Source organism: Myiozetetes cayanensis, unplaced genomic scaffold, assembly GCF_022539395.1.
Source record: "Myiozetetes cayanensis isolate MyiCay16 unplaced genomic scaffold, myiCay2020 scf4, whole genome shotgun sequence".
NCBI classification, from domain to species: Eukaryota; Metazoa; Chordata; class Aves; order Passeriformes; family Tyrannidae; genus Myiozetetes; species Myiozetetes cayanensis.
Window position 1 is genome coordinate 56,265,271 of NW_026087631.1, and position 12,771 is coordinate 56,278,041.

At 35.6% G+C, this 12,771-nt stretch overlaps 1 protein-coding gene across 46 annotated transcripts in view; it reads right to left on the minus strand.

Moving 5' to 3' along the window:
* Positions 1-7,852: 7,852 nt before the first annotated feature.
* Positions 7,853-12,771, minus strand: part of PTPRD (protein tyrosine phosphatase receptor type D) — a 1,147,190-nt gene continuing 1,142,271 nt past the window's right edge. For all 46 annotated transcript variants that reach the window (XM_050328659.1, XM_050328661.1, XM_050328660.1 and 43 more), the window contains one exon: positions 7,853-11,814. In XM_050328659.1, coding sequence (XP_050184616.1) covers positions 11,746-11,814 — 69 coding nt within the window. In that variant the 3' untranslated portion in view covers positions 7,853-11,745. The remainder of the gene's footprint in view (positions 11,815-12,771) is intronic.

The window sequence follows — 12,771 nt, forward strand, 5'->3', positions numbered from 1 at the left end:
CACTTATGACACTCAAAAATGGAAAATGATATTGTGTGAGATACGAAACCTTGCCTTAGAGAACTTCATATCTAAAATATGGATTTTATGTCTCATACATAATTTGTTACAGTTGGAAGAGATCCATGGATGTCATCTTGTCCAAGCCTACTGCTCACAGAGGATCACCATGAACATGTTGCCCAGGGCTGTATCCAGATGGGTGCAAACACAACTGAGTTGCTTCATGAATACCCTGAATGATGAACAGCTGCTTATAGGAATTGCGTAAGTTTTGAGAGGAAATTTCCAAAATTCATTTGACAACTTCAGGTAGATTTCCCTCCTTTTTACGCTTAGCTAGAAAGGCCCTTACGTTGCTGCTAAGAAATGGCCCAATAATAAACATTGCCTACACTTGGGCAAAGAAAATGGTGGAAAAGTAATTGACAGCTATCCCAGAAGACTCAGGAACTTATCAGTTTGCCACTGGGAATCTGTGCTGCTTGTCAAAATCTGCACTCCAACTCCCACTGTAAGATGTAGCTGACTTTTTAAAATTTGTCCTAAACATACCCACAGAATTGGACAGAACTGGAAAAAAGAGCAGGGGAACAGCCTCTGAGAATTACTCTGTAGGAGTCTTGGTTTGAGTTAGACCTGCACTTTTGCTGCATTAGGTACTAGATACTACAGCATCTAAAATAAATGACAGCTGAGTAGAGTACTGAAGAAATTTAAATGTTGACTTAAAATACCAAGTAGGCAAATCAATATGTGCATAGAAAGGTCAATATCGCACAGTTTGCAGGCACAATATATGAATAATATTTCTATATATCATAGGACTGTTAGAGAAAGGGTCATTGTGGACTGTGAAGTACAAATATAAAAAAAGAAGAGGCTGAGAAGCCTATTATAATTTTATAATGAGTGAAGCCTTGTGTTTATGAGATTCTTTAGCTCTGCCATGGAGAATAGATATACCTGATTGAGTCAGGTTTTTGATTTAGTAGTAGTTTCTTCCAACTTTCCTGACTCATGGGAACCTCTAAGTGATTCACCACCCATTGCATATCACTTAGAGATCAGATCAAACTAAGCTTCTGCTTCCCAGGAAATGTTCTAACATCCATTCTTCTTTTTCACATCTTTTGTTCTCCTGGAAGATTTTGCATGCCTTTTAGAAGAAGTTATCTGATTTATTGTATATTCATGCAGGTCAAAGAACAAAGCATTCATCAACTTTTGAAACCACTTTATTCTAAGAATTACCATAAAATCATCAAGTTATCTCATTCACAGCTTCCTCTTTTTCCCCAGATTCTGAAAGCCAATAATTAACTGGTGCCAAGCTGAAAAAATTATTTTTTTTTTTGTTTCTCCTCTAGTCTATTTAGTGTGGTCATACTAAGGTTGTCTTTTGTTGCTTATATTTCTTGTCTCCTCCCTTTGATAAAATAACTTAGTCTAGTAATAGTTTTAGTATCCTATTACACTGATGAAGGCAGGAGGGATGAATTTTGTGAAGTTCGTGTCAACAATAAATTTCATTGCCTTTACATTTTTTAAGGATTTGTCTGAGCTTGTTGATCCTGAATTTATGTTATTTGATTCTCTACCATTCCCTGAAATAATAATTTAGTGCTATTTTATGGTGATCGATGAAGGTGCATGCTTATTGGCAAGTAAAATCTTTTCTCAAAGGAAATTTCTGTCAAAATAGCCAAAGCACATTGATATTAATCTCCTTCCTATAGCTATTAAAAGGAAGGCAAGGTCAAAATATAAATCATACTAGAGTGATGCTAGCAACTACCTAGAGTGGATGCCATCAAGAGAATTTATTACATCTCCCTCTCTTACTTTGAAAAAACAAACCAAAACAAAACAACGTAAAAATCCAAGTGTGTAATTAACTATATGAAGCTTCTGTGTGCTTTCTTACTTATAGGCAGAAGTTTCTTCATAACATGAATGAGCTTTTAATGCCATTTGATAAAACACTTCCAAAAGCCTTTAATGCAAAAGCCAATCTAAACTTTTTCTGTACTATCTTCTGTAGAACAGATCATGTATATGTACAAAAGAATGCAACTTTCAGCAGTTCTTTCAGCCCTTTCAGAATGTACTCCTAGCAATTATGAAATTACCACAATCACACAAAATATTATTTACTTGTTTAAAAATATCAATTTTGTAATCACGCGAAGGAGTATGTCCAGCTGGGTCCTCAGAACACATTGTCAAGAAATAGTAATGTAACAAAACACTTCTAAGGAATAAATTAACAGCATTTCTAATTCCAGTCAATCTCCATAATTTCAGTTTGAGTACTGTTAATTTTTAGAGACAAAAAATCCTGCTTGCGCACAGAGTCTGTGTTCATTTTCCATTATTGTAAAGAGAACATGTATTGAGTCAGACATAAATATACACAGAATTTTAACACATCCTTAAAAAACTACCAGATATTCATCAAACATCTTTCATTTGGTATATTACTTATGTGATATTACTTAGCTAAAATCCTATTAATAAGGAGCTCAAAATAGGAAACAAAAATCTTTCTTGAACGCAGGATTTTGTTTACTCAAGGATGATTCATTTATATTTATTTAGGAAATAAATATTAATAATTTTAAACTTACCAAAAACAAAGCCTTGAAACGCATTTTCTTATCTTAAATGTACTTATATATGCATTTGACCTAAGAAGCGGCATGCAGGAAGGATAGTAGCTCTTGCACTTCTCTGAAGAGACCTTCTACTTTGGATGAACTCTGCAATTAGCCAGACCAACACTTTCATGTGAGTAGCATGTGTAACAGCAGGGTTTTAACTGAAGCTGCAATGTCCTCATCTATGAGTTTTGTATGCAGACCTGTACTTTTTCTATAGCACTTGCAAAAATTGAGTTTTAGTCAACTAATGTTGATATTGTTTATGCAGTGTTTGTTGCAGTGTTTATCCCTCATACTTTATTACAGTTTTTAGACAGTAACATTCTGTTTCCCATTTTGTAACTCATGAGCTTGACCATCGTGTTCTTTCTCCTGCCCATGCACAGGGTGTGCAGAAAAAGCTTCTCTGCAATTGGCTCCCCAGGAACACTAGCTGAAATTTCTGGTCAGTGTCAGCTTTGGAAGTAACGAAGGATAATAAGAACCAGTAACCAAACATTGTGGGTTGACCCCAGGCAGTAGGTAGGCTCCACACAGCCATTTGCTCACTTCACCCCCCAGTACAAGGGGGAGAGCATTAGAGGGGTGAAAGTGACAAAAATGGGTTGAGATAAAGACAGTTTAATATGTAAACTGGATGGTGCATATGCAAAGTGAAATAAGAAATTTATTCACTGCTTCCCATCAGCAGGCAGATGTTTAGACCTTTGCAGGAAAGCAAAGCATCACATGTAATGGCTACTTGGAAAGACAAATGCCTAACTCTCAACATCTACCTTTCTTCCTGCTTTATCCTGTTTTTTTAATGGCTAACATGACATCATTTGGTATAGATTTTGGTATGGGTTTTCCTTTTAGTCAGCTGTCCCAGCTATGTTCTCTCTCAACTTCTTGAGTACCCTCAGATTAATCACTGCTGGAGCAATGACCTCAACACCTTGAACACTGCTCTGCCATAAGTAAAACATTGGTGTGTTATCAACACTGTATAGGTCACAAATCTAAAACATTGCATCCTAAGAGCTGCTGTGAAGAAAAAAACCTCAATCCCAGCCCAAACCACCACACTGAAAATAAACGCTTCTTTTTGGTATTGATTTTGAATATCGTCTTTACAAAACAACCCCTACAACCATCAAACCACAGTGAGCTAAACTCAAACCACCCCAAAATACCATATGGAATATTGCTTCCCATATGTGTATTAGAGCTAAATAATAATAATGGCCAGTCTTCGCGAGCGAAGATCTGGGGAAGGTCTTTACACCTTCCAGCCTGTGCATTGGATTTTTTTAGGTGAGACACAGTGTGCACGGAACTGAGCCCACCCTTTAATCCTAAGGTTCATCTGCCGGGGCCAAGCGAGCTTGGACGGTGGCAGCGAGGTCCTTAGGACGTAGGTGGGTTGCCTTTAAGGGCTAACGAGCCCCACCTGCCCGGGAGTGGCCCTGACCGGGAATCGAACCCAGGTCTCCACGGTGATAGCGCGGCGCCTTTACCCCTAGACCACCAGGGGCTCCTAGAGCTAAATAGGAATCCATATTTTACCTTTTCTTCATCTGAGAGAGAACTCTACTTCACCATGCTGATAGACTGCTTGGATGCCTATTCACTATTCTGCAGCCACATTCTACAAGGTAGCCAAATACACTTCTCCCTCTAGGTTGAGTAGGTAGGTTTGGGTCTCAGTAATCTAGTTTTCTGCATGGTGCTGTAAATTGTGTATGAGTTCTCTAAAACTGTCAGGGACTAAGTTCTAAAGGAAACAGCCAAAGAACAAGTATAAGCAATTGATGAAAATGGAATAGCAAACTTTTAGAGACAAAATGGAATAAAAAGGAGTTCAAACAGGAGGTGTGAATGTGTGAAACGCTGATAAAATATTCTTTAGAAGTGTGGACTATTGAGAAGATGTTGTCTTGATAAACATTTTATGCGTATGGAAGTACATTTTTATTGTTGTCCCTGAAACACAGCTGTTTTGCCACATCTGTGTTCACAATGTGTAGTCAACATTAGTCACAATTTTTGTCGTTTTTGGTGTGCTTAATTTGAATTACCACAGTGCCTGAACTAGATTCCTTGCAGTGGTAGCACAAGCTAGTTGGTTTGGTTTTAGTGTCATTGATGATGCTGATGTGCCTCGTGAGCTCAGAAATCCCATGCAGAGCCCCTAGATGATGTTTTGTTTTCTTTTGCTGTATGGATGAGAACTTGCTGACTGTTTATAAAATGCCTACTAGAGTAGAAAGTTGGGTTCATATAAATCCTTGGGATCCTACCAGACTTCAAGAGCAAACTGGATTTTTGAAGACCAGAAGTATAGTAATCCTGATGCATTTTCAAATAATTTCCTCCAATGAAGAAAATCTTATATTCTGTTTTCTCATTTTTATGTATGACAGAAGGAAAGGCATTTCCAGGCAGTTTTGACATTAAGGATTTACATTCTAAATCCAGTAAGGTTGTTGAATATATAATGAACTACTTTATTGGCAAAGAAAGGTTGTTTGCTTGTTCCTGTTACAATAATAAAGACTTCTGCTGACAGAAGCAAGCTGAATGCATTTTGGGTTCAAAAGCATCCTATTTATAGTCCAGATGCAAAATGGTTTCTATTCACTACAATGTCTCATTTGCAGGTTATCATTCTGCTTTCCTCTGAAAGCAAGTCAGCAGATGTTTCCTCCCATCTTGACTCATTGCATTAGTAATAGAAAAACATTTTGCATCCTACTATGGTACTCTCCATAAGCAGAACTGGAGGACAGAACCAGCTTGTTTAAAATACAGGACAATGCATGGAGAAAATTCTCTTGAGTATCAGTACAGCTACATAATCCAAGTCCTTTAGGTTTTGAATCAAATAACTTTCCAAACAGTTGCAGTAGCACAGCATTAACATTCCCTCCTGAAAAAAACTCCCCAAAACCAAACAGAATAAAATAAAATAAACAAATAAAAATGGAGGAAAGTAAACAAAATAAAATAAAAATAAAATTAAATTTTGCCACAGGTCTTAAAATAAAAATTTGCTACAGCCTCAAACTCCAATCAGTGTTTTATTTCCCCATGCAAAGTGAATGAATAATAATAAAAAAAATCACTATGTCACACTTCTGAAACTGCTTTAAAGATATTCTTTGACAATGCAAGTGATATTGATACCATTTGGTACCTTCTGTGGACATTTGTTGCCAATTTGATCCAGTGCTGTTGTTGAAGTTTGTTTATCTGAAACTTTCATATTTCAAGGTTTTAAAATTCAAGGCTATTTCATAGAATTCAGTAACTCCACAGGCAAGATGCATCCTTTTTATGTTAAGTTTTATGGGAGAGGAAGGGATTTATCAGTTGTACATTGGCTTACACATCAGCAAATTTGCTGGTTATTTTCCTCAAAATTCCAAAGCCTCTGAAAAATCATTCAAGTTCTTTCTTCTTATAAAACTATTTAAGAGGAAAAAAAAATAAAGGTCATGATGTAAATAAAGGTCTGATGTAAAAAGGACTCTTCAATTTCTTTTTCTGCTCCTTTCTTGACCAGTGATGGCTATAATGCTCTGTAGGGATCACTGGATACTGATTGGTTTGGTAACGAACTGTTTTGGACACTCTTTAGTTAACAATTTCTTTCTATACATTCCTTATTAGTACTTTCTCAGTGCTTTGTTTATAACATTACCAGTAGCTCACTTCTGGCCTAAGCTCACACAGACCGGGAGAAGCAGGCAATGGGTAAAATCACAGATGGAAATCCTGTCTTGCCCTAGAATCAGGACTGACTCATTTTGAGGGATACTAGTATGACTGAATACCAAAAGTTCTGGGAACTGGGTCCAAGTGATTGTAAAATGTAGAAAAGATGTAAATGTTATTTTGTTTGAAAGTCTCTAGCTATTGTTTTGCTTTGAGATAAGTTAATTTCACATTTCAACAGCATTTCTAAACAGTAATGATTTTGTGGTACATGACTTTTTTTCTGTGTTAAGCATGAATTATAACTACTTCTGTTAAAATCCCATTAACTTAAAAGTTATTAAGCCATACACAGCCAAATATTTTTGTCAATACTCATTTTCACACTTTATTTTGGTCCATGCTAGACGCACAGAACAGGAAAATCCAAAGAAGTCAATGATGACATCAAAGGGTACCATCTAAAGCCACTCAGATAGTTAAAGAAACCCTTACATAACACAGCTCTAAACCACCTTGCACACACTACGCAAAAAAGGTTCAAGCCAAAGGCAGCCTGCAATGCAGTAATTGTAAAATCCACAAAAGTAAGTGGAAAAACTTTAATAAGCCTCTGTAAGAATACCAAGGCCTCACATTTACAGTTATCACCATCTTAAAGTGGAAATTAGGCTAAGAACAGTACACGTTCTTAGAAATCAGCCTAATGTTAATGTCTTGCACACCCTTTCAGCACAGAGGATTCTTTATTAACATGTACTTAATCCTAACTGCTAATAGACTGTATTCCCTTACAAAGTAATCTTGTAGACAGAACCTGCCTTCTTTCAAAACAAGCAGACAGAGTAAGACTTGTTTCCTTTGACTAAACTGCCATGCCATGCCCCTTGTAGCTTGCCTCAATACACTTGGCATGTTTATCTAAAACTTTTCCAGTGTGTTTAAAAACTTTCACAGTATTTGGATAGCAGCCTCATAGACCCATGTTTGCCCTCACTGTACATAACAGAAATCGGTCAAAAGTCATGCCAGTTTGCCACAATTTCAGTAACTGAATTCTGACAAGTGACTTTGAATTTACCCCAGAACCTGCCAAATCCGCAGGAATTAAAAATTCACAATTTGCCTCATATATGTGAATATTTTGCCCTCTTTGGGTTGCACCCTCAAATGGACAGAAATCTATTTTCTCAGTGTAATCACACATTTCTAAAGCACAAAGGGAAACTCCAGAGGCATGTAAAGTGTGATAGTTTCAATTAAATTGATGAAGAATGAGAATTTATGCCAAAGAGTTTGCCTACGCTGGCTCAAAACTTGCTGCTGAAGATGATATATATTTGCTAATCCAAGAATGCATTTTCTACTGTCCAGTAGCTAGTTAAGAAGATTAATGACTGCTATGTAGCTCCAATTAAACTCCTTTATCACCAAAAGGGACCAAACAAGTTTTGATTTCAAAAGTACTGCTTAAGAAAGAAGACCAGGGCTGCATAACACTGACATTTTATTAGAATTCATCTGTAACAAATGGAACCTGTGTCAGCAAAGAACTGATTTTCATACAGACTTTCTGTTGCCACCAATGTAACGAAGTAAGAAAATAAAAAGCACGCCTTTCATTCTGTAAAACATTTACGCGTACTACTAATTAGAGGTAATTGTATCTTTTTTAACAAGCCATTTTACAAGGTAATTTTTTTAAATTTTTCAGTTTATGCATCCAAAACAAGAGCAAAGAACACAAGTTTTTATTATCTTTGTAAAGACACTCCAAGCTTGAATGGCAAAGCCACATAATGGATGGTTATGATGAGACCTGCAGCCTTCTGATATCTGTGGAGTATCAGGGCACTGATACTGTCAAGAAAAAAAAAAAAAAAAAAGAGGAAAAAACCTAGAAAAAAGAAAAAGAAAAGAAAAATGGAAGAGAATAAAAGGGAAAAAAAGCAGTTGCTTTTTTAAGTAATTGCAAACTTTTTTTTTTCCTTCTTACATGTTCTGTGTCATTTAAATACATACAAGTGGATTTTATAAGCAGTTTCTTACAGATGGGTTCAAGTTATAACAATCCTGGGTGTAGAATCAATAGGGCAGTGCATAGTACAAAGGTATATATAGAAAGTGCAAATCTCCTTAGAGGGTCACTCTTTCCCCCAGCCATCCTCTCCACTGTCTAACCACTCAAATAATTTTTTAAAAAAGAGCTAAATTAACCTTCTGTATAAACTATTTTTATATATTTTGTGGGTTTTTTTTCCCTGTTGCAACTAATTACAAAATTAGACATAATTACACATAGAAACGTAAATAATAGCACCGTATTGGTTATGTTGATGAAACCAATTTTAAGCTTGGAAATGTATGATGCATGTAGACAAAGATGTTCACAATTTAAATTAACTGTAGAATGCATATATAAGAATACAGAAAGTGGAATGCACATCAATGATGCTAAGAGTTATCTTAAGAAACACAAACCTAAAAGGAGTATTTAGTTGTACAACAGTTTTCCTCACAAGTTGGTTCTCCTTTTTAGTAATTTTTTTTTTTTTATTCCCTCATTTTCTTTGGAGCTTGCAAGATGGTCTGCTAGGAAAAATGTGCTGATCCTTTTACAGATCCAGTATGCAAGAACCTTCCCTAGTATATGTGTCCAAAATGACACTTTTTCTATTTTTCTGATTCCCAATACTTGAGTTGAAGAACATAACCACATTACATAACCTGGTACTTCAATAATTACTTTAAAACATAAATCAAGAAAGAAGAAGAGAAAGAAACATAGTGCACATTCTTCTCTGGTTCAGATGTAAGTTATAGAATCTCATTCTGAGGTAGCCTTCTATAATACTTCTATTTTTATATATATATTTGTTTTGATTTTTTTGGTGCTTTTTTTTTTTAATTATAAAAGTGCTCAAATGTAATTGCTGGAGTTTGGTCTTTCATATTTTTCTTTCCGCTAGCAGTGGGAAAATTGGAAGAAGAAGAAAAAATGTTGAGATCACACTGACAAGCCATGGCAATGCTCCTCTTTGAAACCCCAAAGAAAGAATTCCTTCGATACTCATGTACTGACAGTGGCAGAACACACAGTGGAAACCGAGGTCAATGTAAATGGCATCCTATAAAGAGTTTCAAAAAGTACTTTTTGCTGTTTACAAAATTTTCCTTGTTTCCTGGAAGAAAATCTACTGTCATTCTCCAATATGTCCTGGGGGCTCAGTCTTGCTAGCCTTATATGAACTTTCCAATTAAAAGAAATGGTTTGACTTTAGCAATCTGTTGACATAAGTGAATAAGCAGCACTTGGCCCAAAATAAATTAAAAAAAAAAAAAAAATGCACTGCTGATGTCAACTACTGCTACTGTACTGCTACATCTCTGCAATGATAACACCATAACCAGTGACACAGTGGGTTTGAAAAGCCAACAAGAAACAGATTTTCAATTTGTGGGCTGGTCTGTTATTGGAAATATGGAAACATAAAGGGCCTTGACTACCTATGGGTTTTGGGTTATCATTTATTACCATCCATACTTGATTAGAAACTGGAAATGCATATTTTTCAAAATTGTCTGGTACATGTATTAAAACGACTGAAACGAATAACAGAGATATAAACAAACCGAACTAAATACAAATGAAGGTTAACTTAAAGAAATGCTATTCAAAATAGGCATCAAATATAAGGCACTCTAAATGTAAAATTAAAATAAACCCCAGCATCCCCAAACAATGCTGTATGCCACAAAATGTTTGATTTCACAGAGCAATATGTGTTTGGCTTTGCCCTGTTACATAGGATAAATGTAAATTATATAGCGCACACTATAGACAGTATACTATTGAATACAATTTTAAAACATCTTAATACCTAGTATATTACAACATTCTCCCCTCCTAAAGGGATATGCACTGACCTTTCCCACATGCACACCTCCTACATTTAATAATATGATTTCTTATTGCACTATAGTGTTACAAATATTGAACTTCACTTGAAGCCTAAATCACATACTCTGTGTGTGTGTGTGCATGTGTGTGCATGTGTATGTGTGCATGTGTGTGTGTTCAAGTGGAAATGTGGACAGAATTACTATTTGGGAGAGAGATGATGTTCAAATATCAATGATGTGCATTCCTCACTTCCCTTTGAAACAAAGGTTTATGGACCTTAAAAATGCAGAGATGACCAAATAGTAGTTTGATATAACTGTAGTATGCTGAAAAGGTTTCCCAATGCTTTGATAAATCCAGGTATGTAAGAATTGGTATGTTTATGTGCATGTGTGTGAATATCTATCCATCTGTATCTCTGTAACTATACAGAGTCAGACAAGGGTAGACAGTAATACATAACATATATATATATATATATAAAAAGAGAGAGGGTGTGAGTGTGCATGTGCATATGTGTGCGTGTGTGTGTATGTGCTAGCAGCAACTTTATACTTTGCGCCTCCCTGTTGATTCCAAAAGAAACCATTTTGATTTAACTGATTACAATGAATATTTTCTTAAAGAAAAAAAAACACAAATAAAACTATAAAATTAATATCTAACAAGACTGTGGTACTGTAGGACTGCACAAAAATGTGCAAATTTTCAAAGTATTTAACATTTCTACAGCACGATATTACAGATAACAGTTCTACAGCTTAAAAAAAAATCTACATTATTTAAACAAAAATATTAACAGTTATGCAACCTTTTCTTTAATTCACTTCATTGAATGATAAACTCTTGTTAAAAAAAGGAAAAAAGTTTACACAGTTAAAAATGAAGCACAGGTCAGCAGTATCTTTACAATACTAAAAAACTAAATCAAGGACTTTCTTTTTAAACATTCCCACATTTTCCCTAAAGTGTTATGATGAGCATTATGACGGGAAAGGGTGATGTTGAAGTAAAGAGTCCGTTTTGTTTGAGAAGCCAGGACACAACCTTGTAACAAACATCTTGCACTGCAGTTCTCAAAACTCCTCTTTGCAAAAGCACGTAATCCTGAACAAGATGATATTTTTTTCTGATTAATTTCCTCTTCCCTTTGACTTCAACCAATGTTGAACCCTTGAGGTATCTGTAAATGGGATCCTTCAGACACCTCAGTGGTCAGGATTCTTTTATTATGGTTAGGTTATTAAACCGTGAATTCTTGGTCCACATGGAACAGTTGTTGTTGGGTGGGGTTTTTTTTTTGTTGTTTTTTGTTTTATATATCCCCAATATTTTTGTTCATTTTTTAAATTTATTTTATATATCCCCAATAATTGCTCCTTAGCTAAGAGTTTAGAAGTACTTCTAAAGCACACTGTATGGCTCAGAAGCGGCTCTCCGGATCTTAAAGGGCCTGCAATAAAAATCCACAATGGGTTTTTATGTTGCATAGTGATCAAAGCTGCCCAGATATTCCAGTGCGGCTCGATAGCAGAACTGGTATTGATCCTGAAAAGAAAGATAGAAAACAAAAGCATCAAAAAGTCAGCTTTTTTTGGTTGGTTTTTAATTTCCCTCAACTAAGAGTGAATACTTTGCAGCTACAAACAAATACACCACAGAGACATCTGCAGCTCAGCAATGTTCACTCACTAACATCAACAGAAAACCACTGTGAGTTACAACAGATCAAGATAGACACTTATTTAATGCAATAAAATTTTCCACAGATTGCAACTTATTTTTGTGCAGAGACTATATACTCAACTAATGACTTTCTCTTATTCTGGATTAAAACAATATCGGCATAAAGCTGTCCTCTGATGGGAACATGCCAAGGTGCTTTTCCCCCATGTATTTGAAAATAAGTAGTAAAATATTCAATTAATTCTACAGCAAATACAACATACTAAATGACAAAGTTCATCAGAGTCTTAATATGGAATGTTATATGGAAAACCATCAGGTTAAAATTCATGTTAAGGAAGCAAAGGGAATCCCAGCCTTTCAGTTATACAGGCTTTGATGAAGATGTGAAGATACCTTAAGCCTGTGGCAAGAAAGGGGGCTAAAAGAGAACTATGCAGCTGAAGCACCTTATTCACATGAAACAGACTGCATCTCAACCTACACCTGGTAAAAGAAAGAATTTTAGTGTGGTGAGAAATTTGCTTACACATCTGATGAAACATTTGGTTATTTTGTGTTTTTCTCACCTCCATAAAGCAGTTCTTTTGCACAGTTATGTTGCACACTTACACTAAAAAATGGCACATCTGTGTCCTCATTTGCCACTGCCACTCAAGATTTAAATGGTAAAACAGAAAAAAAAAGAAAACCAAACATAAAAGAAATTGCTCCCAGAAAAATATCAAGGACGCCTGCTTATTTATCGGATAGTGCTGTGTATTAACCCTACATAGGTTGTACTTGTTAAGATAACAACTAAAATTCTTGTGGAGGCCA